At 42.5% G+C, this 25,919-nt stretch overlaps 1 protein-coding gene across 1 annotated transcript in view; it reads right to left on the bottom strand.

Moving 5' to 3' along the window:
- The window catches only part of LOC126262441 (UDP-glycosyltransferase UGT5-like), a 175,518-nt gene that overhangs the window by 124,942 nt on the left and 24,657 nt on the right, over positions 1-25,919 (bottom strand). The window contains exon 2 of the mRNA XM_049959093.1: positions 9,773-10,028. Coding sequence (XP_049815050.1) covers positions 9,773-10,015 — 243 coding nt within the window. The 5' untranslated portion in view covers positions 10,016-10,028. The remainder of the gene's footprint in view (positions 1-9,772; positions 10,029-25,919) is intronic.

The raw sequence follows: 25,919 nt of genomic DNA, 5'->3' as shown, positions 1-25,919 counted from the left end.
GTATATTGAGCAATCAGTGAAGGAAACAAAAGAAAAATTCGGAGTAAGTATTAAAATCCATGGAGAAGGAACAAAAACTTTGAGGCTCGCAGATGACATTGTAATTCTGTCAGAGACAGCAAAGGACTTGGAAGAGCAGTTGAACGGAATGGATAGTGTCTTGAAAGGAGGATATAAGATGAACATCAACAAAAGCAAAACGAGGATAACGGAATGTAGTCTAATTAAGTCGGGTGATGCTGAGGGAATTAGATTAGGAAATGAGACACTTAAAGTAGTAAAGGAGTTTTGCTATTTGGGGAGCAAAATAACTGATGATGGTCGAAGTAGAGGATATAAAATGTAGACTGGCAATGGCAAGGAAAGCGTTTCTGAAGAAGAGAAATTTGTTAACATCGAGTATTGATTTAAGTGTCAGGAAGTCGTTTCTGAAAGTATTTGTATGGAGTGTAGCCATGTATGGAAGTGAAACATGGACGATAAACAGTTTGGACAAGAAGAGAATAGAAGCTTTCGGAATGTGGTGCTACAGAAGAATGCTGAAGATTAGATGGGTAGACCACAAAACTAATGAGGAGCTATTGAATAGAATTGGGGAGAAGAGGAGCTTGTGGCACAACTTGACCAGAAGAAGGGATCGGTTGGTAGGACATGTTCTGAGGCGTCAAGGGATCACAAATTTAGCATTGGGGGCCAGCGTGGGGGGTAAAAATCGTAGAGGGAGACCAAGAAATAAATACACTAAGCAGATTCAGAAGGATGTAGGTTGCAGTAAGTACTGGGAGATGAAGAACCTTGCACAGGATAGAGCAGCATGGAGAGCTGCATCAAACCAGTCTCAAGACTGAAGACCACAACAACAACAACAATGAAACCTTGGGAATACGTTTTGTCTAGGTAACAATTTAGATGATTAATACTGAAAGCTCACAGGTTAATGTAAGCGCGAGATAAGGTATTGCAAATGTGAAATGCTTGTACATTAATAACCAGTGTAACGCGCAAACGTGCATGCATTGTGTTGTACATGTGCCTGATGTCAGGTTATGGGAAGGAGTTCCATGTCTATTGCACCTTGTTGGTCATTCCAGGGGCGGTTACTGCTTTTTGTGGATGAAGCTGGAGTTGTCGTCCGATGAAGTGCTCGATTGGAGACCGATCTAGCCATCGAGTTGACCAAGGCAACACGTCGACACTCTGTAGAAGATGCTGGGTTACAAAAGCGGTATGCGGGCGAGCATTGTCGTGTTGGAAAACACCCCCTGCAATGCTGTTTATGAATGACAGCACAACAGATCGAATCACCAGACTGATGTACAAATTTGCAGTCAGGGTCTGTGGGACACCCATGAAAGTGCTCCTGCTGTCATATGACATCACAACCGAGACCATAACTCCAGGTGTAGGTCCAGTGTGTCTGGTATGGAGAGTGTGGTTGCAGGCCTTTTACTGGGTTGTTCCTAACCAACACACGGCCATCACTGGCACCAAGGCATAACCAGTTTTCATCAGAAAACACAACAGACCTCTACACTTTCCTTCAGAGAGCTCTCACTTGACACCACTGAAGTCCCAAATGGCAGTTGTTTGGGGTCAGTGGAATGTACGCTACAGGGTGGCTATTCGGAAATGTCCTTAAAGTAACCGATTTGTACCAGTTCCTTGGTCACTGTGGTGCGAACTCCACCTCAAATTGTGCTGCAGACGTAGTACCATATGCCGGAGCCATAAAGCAAACAGGGTGGTCTTCCCTCTTGGCAGGGCCATGTGGTCGTCTGGAGTCCAGTGTTCTTGCGACCGTACATTCTACTGAACACTGCTGCCAGCAATCACGCACAGTGGCTACGTTCTTGCCAAGTCTTTCTGCAATATCGCAGAAGGAACATCGAGCTTCTCGTAGCCCTATTACACGATCTCCTTCATGCTCACTCAGTTTTTGATGATGACGTCTATGTCGTCTTAGGGGATTCTTTACTGACATCTACTCACCACGTCCGATCTCAACGGTAACTAACGCTCACGACCGTTGCAGCGTGTATTTAAAACGCAAAGCTGATTTGCATCTTCATATTGGCGCTACTAGCGCCATTGTTATGGGACTGGCGCGAAATTTGAACAAACATCATCTTTCACATGTAGAAACACGCATACCAACTTCTGTTTGTGTCGCTCAACTCCTCCTTGATGTTGTGATTTTTTTCCGTCAGTATATGTTCCTTGCTCCGTGTATCATTCGTTATGTTGCTTCCATGTTAACAGACTTTCTTAATTTTGTCTAACAAGTTGGGACCCAAATTTTACGTGAAGTTTGTCGTTAATCTCATTTTAGTATAATCTCGATACTTTCGTCACCTTTTGGTCCACTCAAGATGAATATTCTGTACTGAGGAGATAGTTCACTCTTTTCAATAGTCTTCTAAATTACCTTCATTTTTCAGACAGGACAGCAATGCCGTCAGCCAATATTATACTTTGATATTGTTTAACACCACTTATGAACCTAGTTTCTATTTCCTTTATGGATTCTTCAGTATACAGGAAGAACGTCGGAGGAGAATGACTGCATTCCGAGCATTGCTTTTATTGTTCCATTCTTATTGTCCCCTCTTCATTCTTAACATACTGGGCACCATCCATTTTTCTCAATTGTGTATAACCTTTTTCTGTAGATTTCAAACATATTTCACCACATTAAATTGTCGAGCCCTTTCGATGGGTGGGCTAATCCTATGAAAGACCTTCATTTTCTTATGTTTTGCTTACTTTATCACCTGTTAATGTCGGAACTGTCTGGCGCTTTCTCATTTTTAAAGCCAGATCAACGGCCTTCTAACAATCCTTAATTTTATTTTCTGTTCTTTTGTTCATTATTCTGTTCCGCGAGTGAGCTGTCGAGCTGATCCTGCGATAGTTCTCCCATTTATCTTCTTTTAGTATCTTCGGGATTGTGTGGGAAGTGCGAAGGTGTCTGCAGTCTCACACATTTTACACAGTAACTTGAATAATAACTGATGTTATGTCGCCAATAAGGACAGGTCCACTGCCGTTGCGCCTGCCTGTGCGTCGGTTCAGTTTCTGATTCAACATTACGCCGACTTCACAAGCCGCTATACAGAGCACTCAGTGGCAAATTCTTTCAATCGGGTTGGTTGGTTGCATGTTCCATTGATCAATCGCGCAGTACGGTAGCCGTTATGGTGTGGAACGTGTCAGTTGCATAAGAAATATATATATATATATATATATATATATATATATATATATATATATATATATATATAATACAGAGTTAAAGATTAATATTTACATTATTTACCCCATTCCCTTAAATGGCACAAAATGCATATACTATAATTATAGATTTATTTATTCCTATTCAAGAATTCATCTATGGTATAGGAGTTGTCAAGGAGATATGATTTCAATTTATTTTTGAAGCTATTACTGCTGTCTGTCATACACCTTATTTCATCTGGTAATTTGTCGAGAAATTTTATAGCAGCATATTTTACCCCTTTCTGTGGCAAAGATAGGTTGATAAAAGGATAGTGTAAGTGCAGTTAACGTAAGATAATCTCTTACCGGGTACATAAGCGCAACCCAGCGTGTGTTTTACCTCGAAATCTTGATTGAACACATATCCCTTCCCTGGCCCCCTCTTTTCAACTCATGGCTTAGTTTGCCATTACAACTCGTCATATCGCCACAAGCAGATCTACAGTGGTTTGAAGACGGCTTCCAGCCGTCTTTCACCTGAAAATCTCGTTACAATTCCTTTTTATGGACAGAGACATCATCATTATCCCAGAAAATTCTCTTCTCAAAGGGAGAAGGCCAATATGTAGATGAGACTGGGGCAATTTAGCGAGCGAATAAGATGTCTAATTTATCGAGAGGAATAATGTAGCTAATCACTTAATTTAACTCCATACTTGTAGGTGGCGTCACCACCTTGATACTAGTTGTGGTGGCACCGCCAGACACCACACTTGCTAGGTGGTAGCTTTAAATCGGCCGCGGTCCATTAGTACATGTCGGACCCGCGTGTCGCCACTGTGTGATCGCAGACCGAGCGCCACCACATGGCAGGTCTCGAGAGACGGACTAGCACTCGCCCCAGTTGTACGACGACGTTGCTAGCGACTACACTGACGAAGCCTTTCTCTCATTTGCCGAGAGACAGTTAGAATAGCCTTCAGCTAAGTCCATGGCTACGACCTAGCAAGGCGCCATTAACCATTTGTAACGTTGCATGTACCTCAAGATAGAGTCTCACTTGTATCATCCAGAATGCTGTATACCAAAGGACAATATAAAAGTTAAGTGTTCTAGTAGCTACGTTCTTTTCTTTATCACATTCATTACGAATCCTGTTCCAGGCTTAACGCCAGACGGCGTGAGTTGACGCGTGCCCTTTCGGCTACTTCACTGTGGACTGGCTGCCTTAACAGTCCACTACATTGGCGACGAGTCTCAAAAGGGACTTTAGCGTTCGTATTGTATTAATTTGCTTGTGTCATGGCTTCGCCACATTCTCCAGATGTACTGTCCGAATTTTATCGCTTGCAGAATCAGCAGACGCGGGCGTTATTGGATGCCCTTGGACAGCTCGTCCAGGGTCAACGTGCGCTGCAAAACGATGCGGCCGCCGCCGCTTCATCGCTACCACAGCCACACCATGCTGTTGCACCTCAATTTAGGCCCTACGAGGCGGCCAACGAGACATGGCCGGAATGGTCCCGACAATTTGGATTTCATCTCGCCGCCTACAGAATTCAAGGTAATGAGCGGCAGCAGTTTTTGCTTTCGTGTGTAGGTGTGTCCACCTACCATGTCATAGTGAAATTGTTTCCCCGACGCGACGTAGAAACTCTGTCATACGAAGAAATTTTGTCTGCTTTAGATGCCTATTTCAAGGAAACAGTCAATGTCGTTGCACAAAGGTATACGTTCTTTCGTACAAAACGTACGGCCGGTCAGACTAATAGGGAGTGGGTTGCAACATTGCAAGGACTTACTACGGAGTGTGCATTTGAATGTGACTGTGGACTCCCTTATTCAGATACAATGGTACGTGATGCGATTGCACAGAACGTTTCTGATGTTCGTATAAGGGAACAGATTTTGAAACTAGTAAATCCCTCCCTTCAGCAAGTGATCGACATATTGGATAGGCAAGACACACTTGACTTTGCTCAGGAATCATTTGCAACTTCGCCGGCCATGTGTCACATTAACCGGCCCGCCGGGCCCGCTGCACGGAACGCTAACCTGCCCCCGCGCACGTCCGCGCAGCCACGTGTCCCGCGCAAGCAAGCAAATGCAGTGAAATCATGCCCGCGGTGTGCCACTAGACATTCGCGTGAGAATTGCCCGTCACGCCAAGCTATTTGCTTTTTCTGTAATAAGAAAGGGCATGTTCAAAGTGTTTGCCAGAAAAAGCTCAGATCAGACGCTCACAACCATTCCAGGCCCTTTGCTTCGCGCCGGCATCGAACCAAGGACAATCGGGCTCGTGAACCTTCGCCCATGGACATTCATGTAGTTAATTCCACCCCGTCCAGTGTTCCTCTCGCTAACTGTGACTGTGTTCGTCCCACAAAAAGTGTGCGTCGACGTCGACGGAAGTCCCGTCACGTCGCGCGTGATTCTGTTCCAGTGTCTGTTCAAGTTGCACAAAACAGTCGCTCTTGTCGTCAGCAGGACAATAAACTTTTTGTAGATTTGGACTTTGCCGGACAAGTGATACCGTTCCAGCTCGATACCGGAGCTGCAGTTTCATTGCTCAAACACGCCACGTACAAACAACTGGGCACACCTCCGTTGCATGCTGCACATGTTCGGTTAAATAGTTATTCCGGACAAGCTATCCCTGTGTTAGGACAGTGCACTCTTCTTGCTACATACAAGGGACAAACAAAACTTGTGTCTTTTTACGTTCTTCGTTCTTCTTCTGCAGTGAACTTGTTTGGGTTAGATTTATTTCAGTTGTTTAACATGTCTATAGTAAATCAGGTCCTATCAGTGAATCAGACTGTGCCTTCAGCCAGTGTTTCTAGTCTATGTGAAGAATTTGCAGACATTTTTGCACCGGGCCTTGGTTGCGCTAAGAACTATGAAGCACATTTGGAACTAAATGTGAACGCGCAACCGAAATTTTTCAGAGCGCGCAATGTTCCCCACGCATTGCGTGATGAGGTCGCCAGAACATTAAACGATTTAGAATCGCAAGGTGTAATTGAACGTGTGCAGGCTTCTCTCTGGGCATCACCCTTAGTTATTTTGCAAAAACCTTCCGGTAAATTGAGACTTTGCGTGGACTTCAAGGCAACTGTGAATCCACAACTTGTGACTGCTACTTTTCCTTTGCCCCGCCCGGAAGATCTTTTTGACAAACTGTGCCCGGGTAAATACTTTTCGAAGTTGGACCTGGCAGATGCGTACTTGCAACTACCTGTGGACGAAGACTCCCAGCGCGTCTTGGTGGTTACCACGCATCTTGGTTTGTACCGATTCAAACGACTGCCATTCGGGTGCGCATCCGCCCCTGCATTGTTTCAGCAATATTTACAAACTGTTTGTGCGTCGGTCCCTACTGCTGCGAACTATCTGGACGATATTGTGATCTCCGGAAAGACAGCAGCCGAACATTTAGCCAACCTCCGCACATTATTTCAGGTATTGCGGCAAAATGGTCTTCGCTTGAGGAAGGACAAATGTGTGTTTTTTGCTCGTGACTTACCATATTTGGGACATGTAATCAATGCCCAAGGCATACATCCGAGTCCAGAGCACCTCCGTGCCATACAGGACTTGCCTTCGCCACAGAATGTGAAGCAGCTACAGAGTGTGTTGGGAAAAATTACCTATTATCATCGCTTTCTGCGCAATGCCTCTTCCATTTCAGCTCCGCTTCATCGCTTACGCCGTAAAGGTGTTCCGTTTGTCTGGACGATGGAATGCGAACGCGCCTTTCGCCAGTTGAAATCGGCGTTGCTTTCAACTACTTGCCTTACGCTATTCGATCCCCGGAAACCCCTTTTGTTGATGGTAGATGCATCGGATTTCGGGATCGGTGCTGTGCTTGCGCACAAAGATGGATCGCATGATCGCCCTATTGCCTTTGGGTCCAAATTGCTCTCGTCTGCGCAACGCAATTATTCACAGATAGAGAAAGAAGCTTTGGCTCTCGTGTTTGGTGTTACTAAGTTTCACGATTTCTTGTATGGTCGTCCCTTTAACATCATCACAGACCACAAACCTTTGACATCGCTTTTTCATCCGCACAAGCCTGTACCTCCACGTACAGTGCAGAAATTCATTCGCTGGTCTATTTTTCTCTCGCAGTATCGCTACGATATCTTGTATCGGTCCACTGCTAAGCACGGAAACGCTGATGCGTTGTCCCGTTTGCCTGTTGCTGAGGATAAAGCATTCGATTCTTCCGAACTTGCTTGCATGTTCATTGATGCGGAAACCGATGGCGTGGTCGAATCGTTTCCGATTGATTTTCGTCGTGTAGCTACAGCCACAGCTTCTGACCCTATCCTTGCTACTGTTTTGCGTTTTGTTGCTACACAATGGCCCTTGTCGAAGTCACGGATCGAGGATCCGTTGGTTCGCCGATTTTTTGCTCACAAGGAGAGACTTTTTGTACGACGTGGTGTTTTGTTGTTGCGTTCTGATAATGATCAGTCCAGAGTAGTGGTCCCACGTTCGTTACAGTCCTCTGTCTTATGGCTTCTTCACCAAGGACATTGGGGTATAGTGCGAACAAAACAACTTGCTCGTCAGCACTGTACTTGGTTCGGAATCGATGCTGCGATTACGAATATGTGCTCTTCTTGCGTGGCGTGTGCCGAACGACAATCCGCACTGCCGCGGAAATTCTTTGCATGGCCGAAAGCCACTTCCCCTTGGCAACGCTTGCACATAGATTTTGCCGGTCCATTCTGGAATGCTCGATGGTTGGTTGTGGTCGATTCTTTCAGTAATTTTCCTTTTGTTGTCCCGATGTCTTCCACGACGTCATCTGCCACCATCCAAGCGTTATCTGCTATTTTTTGCATTGAAGGTCTTCCACAGACTATTGTTTCCGACAATGGCCCACAATTCATGTCCGCAGAATTTCAGTCATTCTGCAAGGCCAATGGTATTCAACATCTGACATCCGCGCCGTTTTCGCCTCAGTCAAACGGTGCCGCTGAACGATTGGTCCGGACTTTCAGGTCACACATGTTGAAGTTGAAAGAGTCGCATTCTCGGGAGGACGCGTTATTGCTCTTTTTGTCCTCGTATCGCTCTCAGCTCCGCGATGGTCGCTCGCTGGCTGAGTTGCTCCACGGTCGTCCTCATCGAACCTTGATGTCTTTGCTGCATCCGCCGCATCAGGTTCCTGTGCAGCGGCAGACTCCTGCTTTTGCTCCTGGCGACGTCTTCTATCGCAACTATCGAGGTTCACGGCGTTGGCTCGCAGGGCGCATTCTTCGCTGCCTCGGCTGCGCGATGTATTTGGTTTTGGGAGCCTCTGGTGAGGTGCGTCGGCATCTCAATCAGCTGCGCCTCTGTCGTCGCCTGGGTTCTGCCGCTCCCCGTCTGCTTTCAGCGACGGTGCCGTCCAGTCAGCGCCCTGGGGACCCATCTACTGGCTCGCCTCCTCCCCAGGTGTTACCGACGCTGCCTTCCCTAATGCCTCATGGCGACATGCCGCCGCCGCCGCCTGTTCTCCCGCCGGCGCCGCCCGCAGTGGACGCTTCGCTGCGGCCGCCCTGCGCCTCCCTGGATCACGCGCCGCCGATCGCTTCCCGTGACCAGCTGTCCTCCGCCATGGACCTCTTGCCCGCTCCGGCCCAGATGTCGTCATCGCGCGTCGGATACCCCGACGCAATGGAGGTCGACCCTTCGGCCCCTCCTGTCTCATTACGGGCGCATACACCGCATGTTGACGTGCACCCTGGACTAGGTTTTCATGTATTTCCTAGCTCCCCTCGGACCGAATGGCAGGGTGCGGGTGGCACGGCCTCGCCTGTTGTTAGGCTCCCCACCCCATCGCATACGTCAACATGGGGTCCTCCCCACGGCGGGCGGAAGCCTTATCACACGACCGTTCGCCGATTTGCGGGGGAGGAATGTGGTGTCACCGCCAGACACCACACTTGCTAGGTGGTAGCTTTAAATCGGCCGCGGTCCATTCATTACGAATCCTGTTCCAGACTTAACGCCAGACGGCATGAGTTGACGCGTGCCCTTTCGGCTACTTCACTGTGGACTGGCTGCCTTAACAGTCCACTACACTAGTAATGCTCCACATGTTAAGGCAGTAAACATTCAACAGTGAAACCGCTGGCGCCAGTTCAGAGAGTGTAAGATAACCGCCATGTACACTGATTAACAAATTATAATTTTCAAAACAATCATCATAAGCTCTCATGAATAACTGATAAGACATTTGTTTCTTTTATTACAGATGATTAAACAGACAATATGCGCTTTGCAGTCACAATTTATTCATTTATTATTATTGATAATCCTACTACAATACTCATAAACTTTTGAGGCAGCCGACTGAGGCAGGTTGACCGTGGAGGCGCTACCTCTCAATCACAGGGTTCCTCAACGGATTCCCTGCATGAGAGTCAGTCACATTGACCACTCAGCTACAAACATGCACATATGCTGTTTAATGCCAATAAAAATTTTAAAATATTTTACTGGTGGAGTATACCATTTTTTAAAAACCCTTAAATTTGTCAGGCTGCAGCGAGACACTCACCCCCTTGAGGTGCGGCCATTCGTCCCTGTGCAGCGCAATGTCGTGGTAGTTCCGCAGAGACGCCTTCCTTGGGAAGTAGCTGAGCACCGTCACGTTGTGGCCCTTCTCCGCCAGCGCCGACAATAGACGGTCGAACATGACGAAGTGACTGGGGGCCGAGAACCAGAGGGGCGCCAGGATGTTGGCACCTTGCGAGCCCAACCCACCCAGCAGGACGGCGGCGAGCAGCGAAAGGTGGCGCATGGCGAGCTCCCACCTGCAATGAACACAAAACAGTTGCTCTACAGTCCATCGTAATACATAATTCCATGTTTCTCAGAACGAACAGTGAATTTGCGTGTTAGCCACGCCAAGTGAATGGTGTTTGTTGTGCTCCACATTTCAGATTGTTCCAATGGCTCTGAGCACTATGGGACTTAACATCTATGGTCATCAGTCCCCTAGAACTTAGAACTACTTAAACCTAACTAACCTAAGGACATCACACAACACCCAGTCATCACGAGGCAGAGAATCAGATTGTTCCTACGTGATATGGTGACGCTGAAGCATTCACCTTTGACGTGATACTGTAAAAGGGGATATAAAACCAGTTAGGCGCAAAATCCATGCAGTTATTTATATTTACGTCTTTAGGCCTACTTCCGGTATTTTTTTGTCTTTGAGTAAAATTATGCACATCAGACAAAGTCGTTTCGGAAACTTAGTTCCAAAAACTTGAAATAAAATGTACACATTTTTTCTTGTTGATTTCATCGTGGCCCATGGTGCACCACAGTTGTCACTGTGCTGGCTTTAGATAGTGCCACTTTCCCATGCACTGTATACTTTAAGTATGCATGAGGCAGACAGTTTACAAACTTAGACATTTCAGAAATGCTTTCACCCTTGGCCTGAAAACCATGTTCATACCCTTTTGGACATCAGATAAATCGTTCCAGTTCCACATTGCAGCAACAGCACCGTTTTCCATGTCCCCCAATATGCTTCAGTTACTGTCCACTGCTAGTGCTGCCCCCCCCCCCCCCCCCGTCTGGACGTTGACGTTTAACACATGTGGTGGTCTCATTAATGTGACTGGGCCCGCCAGGCTAGCCACGCAGTCCAACGCGCTGCTTCCCGAGCGGGAAGGTGTTCCGGTCCTCAGCACGAATTCGTCCAGCAGATTAGTGTCAAGGTCCAGTGTGCTGACCAGCCTGTGGATGGTTTTCAAGGCGGTTTTCCATCTACCTCAGCGAATGTGGGCTGGTTCCCCTTATTCCACCTCAGTTACACTGTATTGGCGATTTCTGTGCACACTGTTTCCACACGCACATACACCATAATTATTCTACCATGCAAACATTTGGGGTTACACTCATCTGGTACGAGATGTTCCTATGGAGTCCACTTTGGGGCCGAACCGCACAATAACCCTGGGTTCAGTGTGGGGTGGCAGTGGGGTGGGTGGATTCCTGTGGCCTGTTGTGGGGTTGAGAACCAGTGAGGGCTACAGCAGAACAAAGCCTCTCCGTCGTTCCTAGGTTCCCAGTTTAATACATACATACATGCAATGTGTGGTGCATCCAGAACTTATGTTCCAATGAACTCACTAAGAAAGAAATATTGATTAGAATATTTTCATACCAAGTGAGGTGGTGCAGTGGTTAGCACACGCATCTGGGAGGACGACAGTTCAAACCTGTATCCACATCTACGTCTACATTTATACTCCGCAAGCCACCCAACGGTGTGTGGCGGAGAGCACTTTACATGCCACTGTCATTACCGCCCTTTCCTGTTCCAGAACGACTGCTGGAAAGCCTCCGTGCACACTCGAATCTCTCTCATTTTACATTCGGAATCTCCTCAGGAGGTATAAGTAGGGGGAAGCAATTTATTCGATACCTCATCCAGAAACACACCCTCTCGAAACCTGGACAGCAAGCTAAACCGCGATGCAGAGCCACTTGAGTTTGCTGAACATCTCTGCAACGCTATCACACTTACCAAATAACCCTGTGACGAAACGCGCCGCTCTTCTTTGAATCTTCTCTATCTCCTCTGTCAACCCGACCTGGTACGGATCCCACACTGATGAGCAATACTCAAGTATAGGTCGAACGAGTGTTTTGTAAGCCAACTCCTTTGTTGATGGACTACATTTTCTAAGAACTCTCCCAATGAATCTCAACCTGGCACCCGCCTTACCAGCAATTACTTTTATATGCTCATTCCACTTCAAATCGTTCCGTATCCATATTTTACAGAAGTAACTGCTACCAGTGTTTGTTCTGCTATCAAATAATCATACAATAAAGGATCCTTCTTTCTATGTATTCGCAATACACTACATTTGTCTATGTTAAGGGTCAGCTGCCACTCCCTGCACCAAGTGCCTATCCGCTGCATATCTTCCTGATTTAGGCTTTCCATGATTTCTCTAAATCACTTCAGGAAAATGCCAGGATGGTTCTTTTGAAAGGGTATGGCCAACATCCTTCCACAATTCGATGGGATTGAAGACCTCACCGTTTGACCCCTCCCTCCAAATCAACTAACCAACCAATATTTACATAGATTCACTGACTACTTCCCAATGGTCACCACCATTGTTGAGGCATTTGTCATAATGTTACACCATCATTGAATGTCCACATCATAGAAGCCCATCGCCAATGTTTGTAGCCATGAAGCCACTTTAATATGCATCTCAGTGTCGTTGTGGAAAGATTTTCTTGATAGAAAAGGCTCCATGAGATAGAAGAGAGGAAAATCACTTGGAGAAAGGTCTGGACTGTAGGATGGATGGTCCAAGATGTCACATCCCAACTGATTCAATACATTTCATGTGGAGTTGGCTGTATGGGGTCTTGCATTGTCAGGCACAGCCGTAATGTCACTTGTCAACATCCCATGTCTCTTGTTCTGGTTCAACCTCCTCAGATTTTTCAATGTCTGACAATACCGATCAGCATTTACAGTCTCCCATTGCTGTAAAAACTCACACAGGAGGACACCAGGTCGAACTCTGAAGAGAGTGGATGTAATTTTTTGATAGTGTGTGCCTGCTTGAATTTGGTTTTCACAGGTGAACAAGTTTTGTTTCTGGTCTGGCATGTGACACCCATGTTTCATCACCAGTGACAATACAGTTGAGAAGCTCGTCACATCTCTCTGCGTACCACTGTATGAATGTTAGTGCTGTGGTCAAATGTTTAGTTTTATCATCACCTATTTGTTTCCTTGGCACGCATATTGCACACATTTTACATAAACCAAGCCACCAGGAGACAGTTTTGTGCAATTGCGAGCAAGATATCTGGAGGGACACAAATGAATTACAGACATTGGATGTGAGTGGGCATTGATCTAAAACAATGGGGTAAGTTTAAAGTTTGTGCTGGACCACGATTCGAGTCCAGACCTGCTGCTTACAATGTAATGACATGTCATGTCCAAAAGGACATCACATATATATACATCTGGGGGGAACTGAAGAAAGCTCTGAAATTGTCGAGTGCCAGTTCTGCAAATTGCTCACTGCATACTTTCCATTAGTTCTGGTGTCACCAGGGACCGTCAACCACTACAGTCCTAGTCATGAATAGTGGTTCGTCCTTCAACAAATTGCCTGCACCATCATCTGGCCATACTATTGCTTATAATGTCGTGTCCACACATGTGACGCAATTGGAAATGGACTTCGGCTGGAAGTTGGTTCTGAGCATTAAAAATCAGAGAACTGCAGGAATGTTGCAGTTTGTAGGAGAGAATATCAGAGTAGTCATTTTATCCTAGCACTGTGCGTTTGGGATCCCTATCAGGTCGGATTGAGGGAGGACATAGAAGCAATTCAGAGGCGGGCTGCTAGATTTGTTACTGGTAGGTTTGATCATCACGCAAGTGTTACGGAAATGCTTCAGGAACTAAGGTGGGAGTCTCTGGAGGAAAGGAGGTGTTCTTTTCGTGAATCGCTACTGAGGTAATTCAGAGAACCAGCATTTGAGGCTGGCTGCAGTACAGTTTTACTGCCGCCAACTTATATTTCGCGGAAAGACCACAAAGATAAGATAAGAGAGATTACGACTCGTACAGAGGCATATAGGCAGTCATTTTTCGGTCGTTCTGTTTGGGAGTGGAACAGGGAGAGAAGATGCTAGTTGTGGTACGAAGTACCCTCCGCCATGCATCGTATGGTGGATTGTGGAGTATGTATGTAGATGTAGTTACAACTGCTATCACAAGAAAAACTTCACTTCATTATTCCCACACACCTCCTTCCTCTTTATTCCTGCCCATGCACATTCCTGTCTGACAACTAGTGCCATTTCTGGACCCGATAAGAACTTAGTTTCTGGATGAACCTCATATTTGTTCTTAACCCACATCATTTCACAATAAACATCAGTTTCATGCCAATGAAACACTGCTTTTAAAAATCTGCATTTTTCCATCTCCCGAAATGTACGAGGGCAGTTCAATAAGTAATGCAACACATTTTTTTTCTCGGCCAATTTTGGTTGAAAAAACCGGAAATTTCTTGTGGAATATTTTCAAACATTCCCGCTTCGTCTCGTATAGTTTCATTGACTTCCGACAGGTGGCAGCGCTGTACGGAGCTGTTAAAATGGCGTCTGTAACGGATGTGCGTTGCAAACAACGGGCAGTGATCGAGTTTCTTTTGGCGGAAAACCAGGGCATCTCAGATATTCATAGGCGCTTGCAGAATGTCTACGGTGATCTGGCAGTGGACAAAAGCACGGTGAGTCGTTGGGCAAAGCGTGTGTCATCATCGCCGCAAGGTCAAGCAAGACTGTCTGATCTCCCGCGTGCGGGCCGGCCGTGCACAGCTGTGACTCCTGCATTGGCGGAGCGTGCGAACACACTCGTTCGAGATGATCGACGGATCACCATCAAACAACTCAGTGCTCAACTTGACATCTCTGTTGGTAGTGCTGTCACAATTGTTCACCAGTTGGGATATTCAAAGGTTTGTTCCCGCTGGGTCCCTTGTTGTCTAACCGAACACCATAAAGAGCAAAGGAGAACCATCTGTGCGGAATTGCTTGCTCGTCATGTGGCTGAGGGTGACAATTTCTTGTCAAAGATTGTTACAGGCGATGAAACATGGGTTCATCACTTCGAACCTGAAACAAAACGGCAATCAATGGAGTGGCGCCACACCCACTCCCCTACCAAGACAAAGTTTAAAGCCATACCCTCAGCCGGTAAAGTCATGGTTACAGTCTTCTGGGACGCTGAAGGGGTTATTCTGTTCGATGTCCTTCCCCATGGTCAAATGATCAACTCTGAAGTGTATTGTGCTACTCTTCAGAAATTGAAGAAACGACTTCAGCGTGTTCGTAGGCACAAAAATCAGAACGAACTTCTCCTTCTTCATGACAACGCAAGACCTCACACAAGTCTTCGCACCCGAGAGGAGCTCACAAAACTTCAGTGGACTGTTCTTCCTCATGCACCCTACAGCCCCGATCTCGCACCGTCGGATTTCCATATGTTTGGCCCAATGAAGGACGCAATCCGTGGGAGGCACTACGCGGATGATGAAGAAGTTATTGATGCAGTACGACGTTGGCTCCGACATCGACCAGTGGAATGGTACCGTGCAGGCATACAGGCCCTCATTTCAAGGTGGCGTAAGGCCGTAGCATTGAATGGAGATTACGTTGAAAAATAGTGTTGTGTAGCTAAAAGATTGGGGAATAACCTGGTGTATTTCAATGCTGAATAAAACAACCCCTGTTTCAGAAAAAAAAATGTGTTGCATTACTTATTGAACTGCCCTCGTATAAACTATTAAACCCTTGAGGAAAAAATTAATGGGACCTTTTTTGTAGGGAATTTAATGCATTGTAATATTTTACTGGGAAATATTTTTGCTAGATGCTGTGGTTTTTGAGACATTCAAGAGAAACCTAAAGAAGCCACATTTACACACATCCCCATCCCTATGGCCACACACTACTGATCAGGATTTTTAGTATCTTGATCATGATGAAACTACACCAATTTTTCCCCCCTTAGTCAACGTTTTTTGGTCTTCGCTGACAGGGCTATTTACTATGGATACGACATTTTGTTCAAATTGCTCTAAGCACTATGGGACTTAACATCTGAGGTCATCAGTCCCCTAGACTTAGACCTACTTAAACCTAACTAACCTAAGGACATCACACACATACATGCCCGAGGCAGGATTTGAACCTGCGACCATAGCAGCAGCGTGGTTCCAGACTGAAGTGCCTAGAACCGGTCGGCCACAGCGGCTGGCCACATTTTCTTCAATTCCTGTGAGAACTAATCATAAAATACAATCAGATGAAGTTATAGGCCATGTTGTTTAACTTCAGTGATGATGAGATGATAAAATCTTGTACTCTCTCTAGCCATGTATGCTTAACAACTGAAATGCCAACACTATCACATTCAGTAAGAAGGGTGAACCACAAATTACTAAATGCATCTGTAGCTGACAATATGCATAACTTACCCGCCAAGGTGATTCTCATTCTATTCTCCAAGTGATACATCATTCAATACTAGACTAAGACACAAAATACGGAATTACCTTTATTTCATTTCTATCTGTGTACGTCTTGTCACACAGTACACCATATAATGGAAACCATTGCTTTGTTATCATTTAAGAGTGATTTCATTTAGCCATTTAACATGAGTGAGTGACTGAGCCATATGTCGGAGACAATAAGATTTCATATTTATTGAAATGCAACACTCTAGAGCAATTGCAGATAAGATGCCTCCAGCTCTTCTTGTACTTCCACAGTTGTTGCTTGTTTACCTGATGCCAGTTAGCAACACCCATCACAAATTCTTAAATGGACCGTTGAAGAGGTCCTACTCAATACCAAACAATCTGTCTTTTTTGCTGATTTAAGACTTATTTTGTGAATTATTGATGCCGAAGACCTACACTAGTTTGTACCATCATTTCTGCCCCACAATTATGTAAGTTCTTCCTGAAAATGTAGTGATTTTGGGGCAGACAAAAGTGAAGGTACAAACCAAACTATATCTATGGCATGGAATCTTTTTTCTTCTGATTGCTTTTAAAACTTTATCCATTATGATGAAGAAGAGGCATGGTGAAGCACAACTTCCTTGTTGGATTCTTCTCTTTGTTTTCAACCAACCTGGCTCCCAAATTTGAATCTGCATACAGCTCTTAGTTTCAATCCATAATTACCCAACTTGTGTGATGATTGATAATTTCATCAAGAACTTACTGATGCTATAGGCATTTCCATATATGGCTATGCAGTATATGGCCACAGATTTTCTCTATATCCAGAAAAAAGTGTTTTATTTTTCTCCCAGTAAATTTCAAGGAGAATTCTTGAGGAAAAATGAGGTCAGTACTTAATCTTTGAGATCAGAAACTAAGTTGCTCCTATTTACATGTAGATTCAACAGCTTTCTTTATTTTGTCCAGAATGGTGGACTCACACATTTTCAGTCCATGGATGTTACAGTTATATGTCTTCTCTTGGTGTACTAATTCCTGCACTCTTTTAAAATAATAGAATGATGTTTCCTGCTCTAATGGTTAGGAATTGCATTTCCTTTGCATGTATTAGAGCTCTGTACTGCCACTTAGTGATGCAAAATGCCCAGGATAAATGTCTGGGCAAATACCCATAACTCATAAAAGCCTAGGCATTTATGCACTATAAATGCTGAATTGATAAGCAGTACTTACAAAAAATTTTAAACTGAAATTCTGTACTGGAAAAGGTGTTTTGCAACACTGCTTCTGTAGTGGTTTGGTAACAAAGCTGAAAAAGCTGCTTGAGAGTTAGGGAAGTGTTATTAGGAGAAGTAAACTGGACTGTAAACATACATAACTGTACATTTTTAATGAGGTCTACTCTTTGGATAGTACATAATAAAAAAGAAAACAAAACACAAGTTTCAAATTAATTCTTAATTAAAGTATAATTTATATTAAATAGGAAGCCTGTAGGTAGTATTTTTACTTATACTATGCTAGTGTAAAAAAATTAGAGTAAAAAAGTTTATCCATAATTATTTTAATTAGGGATGAGTCATGTGCCGATTCCGATTCCACGAGTCCAAGAATTGCCCCAATTCTCTAGGAATTGACTAGTATCGAAATTCAACAATTCCACCACCTTGGGCATTTATTCTTTATTATTAAATCTTTTTTATGTTAGTCTTCTCATTTTATCTCCACAACAGTGTAGTCATACAAAAGCAGATAAAGAAAGGAGCAGATTAGAAAACTGTAGACTGTCTTAAATGTTGCTACATATGACAATAAAAAACTTTTTGTTTTTTCACTGTAACCAGTTTAGCGTTTAAGAATACCATTATTATCAAAAATGCATGCCACCTGTTTAATACATCTGGTAATAATTTTGCTATCAATAATCATTCTTCAGTAATAATCAGAGATTTGACACAAATTATAAACTGTATTATATCACAAAGTGATGACCTAAGGACAATGTTTATTTTATTTTATTTTATTTTATTTTTTTTATACTGGCTTATCACTACATAGCTGTTCATGTTGTGTTTGTCTGTATGGTGTGCACATGCGAGAGAGAGAGAGAGAGAGAGAGAGAGAGAGAGAGAGAGAGAGAGAAGGGGGGAGGGGGGGAGGGAAGGGGTGGGAGCAAGGGAAGAAGAAGAGTAGAACTGGTACAGCAAGTTGGAATGTTAGTAAAAAAACATGCTTCTCTCTTCTTTCCTTTTATTCTTCGCAATAAAGGCACTGAATGACATACATATGTTTAAATGTAAACATTTACTTACTTTTAATGTATGGAGTATTGTCCCAGCAAACTATACATTCTGGCAGTAAAAACTTTGAAAAAATACTTTTTTTTTAATAAATGCCCAGAGTTTGGGCATTTGCTCGACCCACATCACTACAGATACTGGTGCATGATCTCTCCAAGTGATCTGATCTTTTCTATGTATCCAAACAGGTCAAGATATCTGCTTTTGTACTGTCAGAATCATGTGCTTTAATGTTAAAAGGTGTGCCACCTTCATTACTATTTAACAAAGTATCATTCCCATTATATTTCAATAACAATCACAATTTCTTTGAACTCTTGTAATATTTGGTTCTTATCACGTGTCACCTGAGTTACAAGCATTCTCGAATGTGTAACATGTTTAGGTTAAGGACAACACCATGCCTTATTCAGGAAAAACACTTAATATACTTGAGAATGACTCGTGACTGAGTCAAAACTGGTAGTCAGAAAAAGACTACATCATAATTACCAACAAGAGCATTTAATTTCAAAAAACATACAATGAACAGTTGCAGAAGAAGTATGGAGACAAAAAGCTTTATTCAAATTAGGGAATTACACATGGGCTTTAGATGTATAAATCATTTCCCCAAAATATATTCTCCACACACGAAAACTGCTCACTGATTACAAATGACTGAAAAAAACAGTGACATTAAAGACTGACTGTCAGATTGTAGCAAACATTTTAGAGTGGAAATTTCTGATCTTAGAAAACCAGGTTTTCGATGACACTGCTAAAATCTCTGGCCTCAATACCAGAAAGAATAACTGCAACACAAGGCAGTATGGAAATTTCTGTGGCGCAATCAGCTTCATAATTATCATTTCAACTGGTACTTCGATACATGAGTGACACTTTTGCTCTGAAAGTTAATTTTTGTTTTCTTTGTCACAGACCAAAATTTTAATGCGATATCAGTTCAAATCAAACAATGGAAACTCAAGGTTGGAATATCAACAACATACGGAAAAGATAGGATATCTGCTTACCGTAAAGATGACACATTAAGTTGCAGACAGGAACAATGAAAAGAGACTTACACATTAGCTTTTGGCCAAAGCCTTCATCAGAAAGGGAAAAACACACTATATATATATATATATATATATATATATATATATATATATATATATATATATATATATATATATATATACATATTCATTTACACAAACAAGTTCACCTCATGCACATATCACTAAGCTGCCTGAGATGGTGGCCACGTGTGTCGCGCGCTTTCCTGACAAAAGCTTTGGCCAAAAGCCAATATGTAAATGTCTTTTTGTTGTACTTGTCTGTAAATATGCCATCTTTACGGTAAGTAGCAATCTATCTTTTCCTTATACAGTTAACATTATCAGTCTGTGACATGAAATCTTTAGTTCATGTATCACAGGCCTGAAGAAAATGCAGATCCAACACTTAAGTCATTACACTAACTGAATCAATTCAGATTTTGAGGAACTGAATTAATGGATCATTTCTATGAAAATATATAACTGTTCTACTTTGTGTTAGCTGAGAAACACAGTTTAAAGGAATGAGATGAAGTTACAGGAGAAGAAACTCTGTGCAACTCTGTATAAGCAAGTGATTTAGTGCTACCACAGGAAACCTAAATTTTCATGTTGAGTCAAAGCTGCAGTGGAAATCTAAGACAAAATATTTGCCTCTTATGGGCAACACGCAAATTTTTTAACAATGTAAGTACTGTTAACATGTCAGCAACCTTTCTCTTATTTTAACGGAATCTATGGAGGCTGTCCAGTATCACTGCTGGCCTTGCACACCTTGATGAAACCAAAAATCTGTACCCAAATTTTTCTTCTGAGGCCAGTGATATTTCTTCACTGTGATGCTGTGTAGCTGGGATGCACCTGCAGCAAACTGGAACTCTGAGTCAGTGAGATGTGCTGGAGTAACATGACTTGTGGCTCACTGTCCACAAGAGTCAGCTGGATACAATTCCCATCTGATATACAGTCTTACTGTTTTGAATATAATCATCACACCATATACTTCACTAAAAACTACAGAAATACCCTGTCCATAAAAAATTTGGAACTTATCTCTAGTTATATGTAGTTCTACCAATTTGCAGATGATGCTAGCAATTTCTCATGGCATGGAATCCATAAGACGTGAAGTGCTGCACCCAACATGTACATGTTACTCACACCAATTCAAGCATGGTCTAAGGTAAACCCACCCTTTTCAAGAGCATCTTAGTGTGGCTCAATTTGTGTAATGTAGCTTGATGGGAAAATATAACCATCCACTAGGGCTTTATCAAACATTTATTACTTGCAATCAACATGCATTGGCATGTACTATGACTGCTTCCCTTATAAGCACTCTTACTGGTGTTTCTGAACCTATAGTGTTCACTGTCTGGGTGCTATAGCATGAGGTTAACAGAAAGATTTGTGTTACACCGCTGCTTCTGTATCACACACCAAGGAGAAGAAGATCCTCAATGTTGTGGATGCACACATGTTAATATGGTGTTGTCCACACATTGTTGCTTATGGCAGTTAATTTTGATGATTGCAATTTTTGCATAAATTATATTCAAACATCTCATCCTTGACATGGTACCTGTGAGAAGGCCTCTGCCTGAAATATGCTAAAGATGGAATGCCCCACATGAGTCTTGCCTCTTAAGCAATCAGTGTACCAGGCAGGAAAGCCTCAAGCCCATATACAAATAAAAGTATTTCAGTTACTGAGGTAACAGGAATATGCAGCCTCCAATTATGCAACACCAATATTGCAGTCAAGTTTGACACCGAACTGTTTTAAATAGGAAGGAAAGCTTCAGATGAGCATCCTGCTGAGGTTATTAGAAAAATGAACAAGCTGGTATAAGGTAAGAATGAAACACACACAGAATGGGTTGTGTCCTCACAAAGGAATCATTCCACTATTAACCGTAATGTGTTTATGGAAACTACATAAAATCTAATCCTTGTTCACCAGAGTGAGTTTTGGACCTCATTGTTGCTGACCACTGCACCAGCTTGCTCGCTCCAAAATATTTCATTCATCTAAGTGACATAGTGTTATTCAAGTGTCAAACTGGAAGAGTTCTCCTCTTGGCCATATTCACTATCATTTCTTCTGCATACCAGTCACAGAAATCTACATGAATACTCACAGACAGCATTCATCCACAAAACCACTGTGACAGATTGGTGGTTTCTGTCCACTTCAGGATGTTAGAATTGTTGCATTTTTGCTTTTCCAGGACAGCCGTCATGGAACTGATCCATTACGTAAAACCAGCTCATGCCCTCAACACAAACTGGGTTCTTATACTTTCTAAGAACAACAAAATATCTAGTGTCTATGTGGGTAAAATGGGTGCAGTGCATCATTATTTTATATTATACTGAAGTTATGTTGGCAACACTTACAAGTTGCGAGAAATTTTTTGCTTTGTTTTTACAACTAAAAGAATAAACAAAACAACTTCAAATCATTGTTTACAGTTAACCTGCAAGAACTGAAGATTAAAATTCAGGTATGTACACATTACATATGTCTATTTTAAGTTTATATTAGTTTAGAGATACAATTTTTTAAAATTTTTTATAATGTTTATGATTTAAAAACATGGAGTAAAATGGGTATAGTGTGTGTTTAACCAAAAACTAACCTCACTTTTTCTTTCAGACCATGCAAGACGAAACCTCTTATATACGAGGGTGGTGTGAAAAGTTCTCTGTTACATCACTGACTTCTTTTATTTTTCAATGTAGTCTCCTTGTAGATTAATGCACTTGATCCAAAGGTGTTCCAGTGCCTAATCCCATCTCAAAAATTAGTTTCCTCCAGACCTGCAAAATAGTTGTCAACTCCAGCTATCAATTCTTCGTTTGAAGTGAATCTTCGTCCACCCCGAAAAATTTACAGTTTTGGGAAGAGATGGAAGTCTGATGGAGCCATATCAGGTGAATAAGGTGGGTGTGGCAACAATTCATACCTTAGTCCGTGTAATTTTGCCGTGGCGACGGCAAGTGTGCGGGCGCGCATCAAGAGTTGTGGCACCCAATTTCTAATTCTTCAGTGAAAATGTGATATACCCTTTCAGATGACATCTGCCAACTGAGAGCAATTTCACGCACTTTCAATCAGTGATACTCCATGACTATTTTGCGCACTTTTGTAGTGATTTCTGGAGTAGTGACACATCCTGGCGTACCACTGTGCGGATTATCATCTAAGCACTCCTTACCAAATTTAAATGCATTTGTCCACTTGGCAACAGTTGAATATGAAGGAGCAGATCCCCCAGTGTATTCTGGAAATCGGCATGGATGCCCATTGCTTTCATACCTTTCTTTATGAAGCACTTAATCGCCGCTCGAATCTCGATTTCTTCCATCTTCACAAATCACTACGTGGGAACAACAGCCTACTCACTGCCACAGCTCTATTCCAAGAGCACTGACATGGCACGTGTTTACAGGCAACATTCCAATGAATATCTTGTGAACAACTCATTGCACTAGCGCTGATTTCTCGTGATGATTCGACGAACTTTTCAAACCACCCTTGTATGATGCAGATGCAATAGCACAAGCTACAGATGAAGATAGAAATGGGAGTACAGTTTCTGCTGCAGTAAAAAAAAAAAAAACACAAAATGCCTTATGAAACATTAAGGCATTGGTGTAAAAATCTTCCTAAGTTCAAGGATCTAGGAAAACAAGTCCTATCAAAACAAGAAGAAAAGTATATAGAAGAGATTATATATATATATATATATATATATATATATATATATATATATATATATATATATATATAAATATATATATATATATATGCGGGTATCCATCAGACAGAAAAGATTTACAATTTATGGTGCATAGGTGCATACATTCTGTGGGTAGGAGGACATCATTTAAGAATGATATGTTAGGCTCTGATTTTATAGTAACTTTTGAAAAGAAAAAGAAAATTTAAAAAAAAAAAAAAAAAAAAAAGACAAGGGGAACTCTGAAGGTGAAAACATGAACTAGTGACAACTGTCTACGTTTGTAGCAGACGATTTTTTTTTATTATTATTATACGAGAAAATTCTAAAGCACAACATTTCAGCAAACCGCACAGAAAGGATTTTCAACCTTGTTGGAACTGGCCTAGGCATGCAACCTACCGAAAGTAAGGTGTTTGTCCCTCCAAGTGCAAGAGTAACCTATTCAACATCAGGAAGTGCTGGGAGACTTCAATATAATGTTCTGTTCGTAGGTAGTGCATTCGGTGAATTCTTTCCCTCTTGTGTTGTTTTTAAAGGACTAGGGGATTTGCAGAACACATGGGTACAAGGAGGACCAAATGGTGCACTATGTGGTGTTACTGACTCAGGCTAGGTGTGGGACTACATTTTTAAGAAATGGCTCATTGTTTTTGTCAGCCAGGTAAAAAAAGCTTGAAAAACCAGTTCTCATACTCATTGATGGCCATGGGAGTCATTTCACTTATAATGTAACCCATACACCCAGGGAAATGAAATTATTATTTTATGTTTTCCACCATATCCCTCTCATTCACTTCAGCCTTTGTATGTCGCTGTATGTAGACCAATGAAGGGTGCATCGAGAGATATTTTAAAGACATGATATTGTGAGTCATGTCTCAAAAATGTAGACAAAACTATTTTTTCAAGCTTTTTGAACAAACTTGTAATAAGCTCATTAACCTGAGCACAATCATTGGTGGTTTTAAAGGCTCTGGTATCTTTCCTGTAGATACATCTGTTCTGTAAAAAAGGATTGTTTCAGTCCAACAAGATATGCCTATAACTAGCAAAGTACAGCCCAGATGAATATCACCACGTGATATTACTAATCCAAGTTCTGGAGTAGGCCTAGGTGAAATTATTCCTTCACCAATGGAGAAACTAAGACAAGCTGTTTTGGATACAATATCACCAAAACTGTCTTCAGATGTTAAAACTACATTGATGAGTTCTAGGGGATAGAGAAGAAGAGTTCAAGGAAGTTGTGGCAAAGTCCTGACCAAACAAGAGGTTGAACAAAGATTAAAAGGAGAAGAAGAGGAGGAGGAAAGAAAGAAAACCAATGGTCCCTTAAGTCTACATTTTTGGGCAAAAAAAAAAAACAAACAAGAGATGACTGATCTTGTTTAAATGAAGAAAAGAACTTCTAAAGATGCCAAGAAACTGTTTGAACACAAGGAATCGAAGCTGAAGATGATGGGCCTAACCTTTCCAGCTCAGTGAGCTGAAAGCAGGGTCATGTGTATGTATCCATTACCAGTTTTAATGTGGTAAAATAGTAAATTACAGAGGACAAACAACTACTCAGAACCTTCATAATAAAAAAAACGTTACTCCATTAAATCTTTCACTAAATGCAAAGGAGAAGCTGAACGTTACATTTTGCCACACAAAGATGACATTGAATGGGTTAATGTGGGTCAAATTGCTGTCATATTTCCTATTTCTGATTACACTGGAAGATTTTTCAAGTTTGTGTGAAGTGTTTCTGTGAGAATGACTCTGATTAGAAATCAGCTCATGTTTATATTTGCATAATTTGCAGTATAATATTTTTTAATAATTTTCAATAGTATCAATAGTATGTCCTAATGTATATTTATTTCTTGTTATACCTACACTATGTGATCAAAAGTATCCAGAAACCCCCAAAAGCATACGCTTTTAATATTAGGTGCGTTGCGCTGTCACCTACTGCCAGGTATTCCACAACAACAACCTCAGTAGTCATTAGACATCGTGAGAGAGCACAATGTGACACTCTGTGGAAATCACAGACTTCAAACGTGGTCAGGTGATTGGGTGTCACTTGTGTCATATGTCTGTATGTGAGATTCCCACACTCCTAAACATCCCTAGGTCCACTGTTTCCAATGAGATAATGAAGTGAAAATGTGAAGGGACAGGTACAGCACAAAAGCGTACAGGCCAACCTCATCTGCTGACTGACAGATACTGCCGACAGTTGAAGAAGGTTGTAATGTGTAATAGGTAGACATCTATCCAGACCATCTCACAGGAATTCCAAACTGCATCAGGATCCATTGCAAGTACTATGACAGTTAGGTGGGAAGTGGGAAAACTTGGATTTCACGGTCGAGCTTCTGCTCATAAGGCACAAATCATGCCGGTAAATGCCAATCAACGCCTCACTTGGTGTAAGGAGTGTAAACAGTGGATGACTGAACAGTGGAAAAATATTGTGTGGAGTGACAAATCACGGTACACATTGTGGCAATCTGATAGCAGTGTGTGGGAATGGCGAATGCCCAGTGAACGTCATCTGCCGGCGTGTGTAGTGCC

The sequence above is a fragment of the Schistocerca nitens genome, chromosome 6 (assembly GCF_023898315.1).
Source record: "Schistocerca nitens isolate TAMUIC-IGC-003100 chromosome 6, iqSchNite1.1, whole genome shotgun sequence".
Lineage (NCBI taxonomy): Eukaryota > Metazoa > Arthropoda > Insecta > Orthoptera > Acrididae > Schistocerca > Schistocerca nitens.
This window is presented reverse-complemented; position numbering and strand designations above follow the sequence as displayed.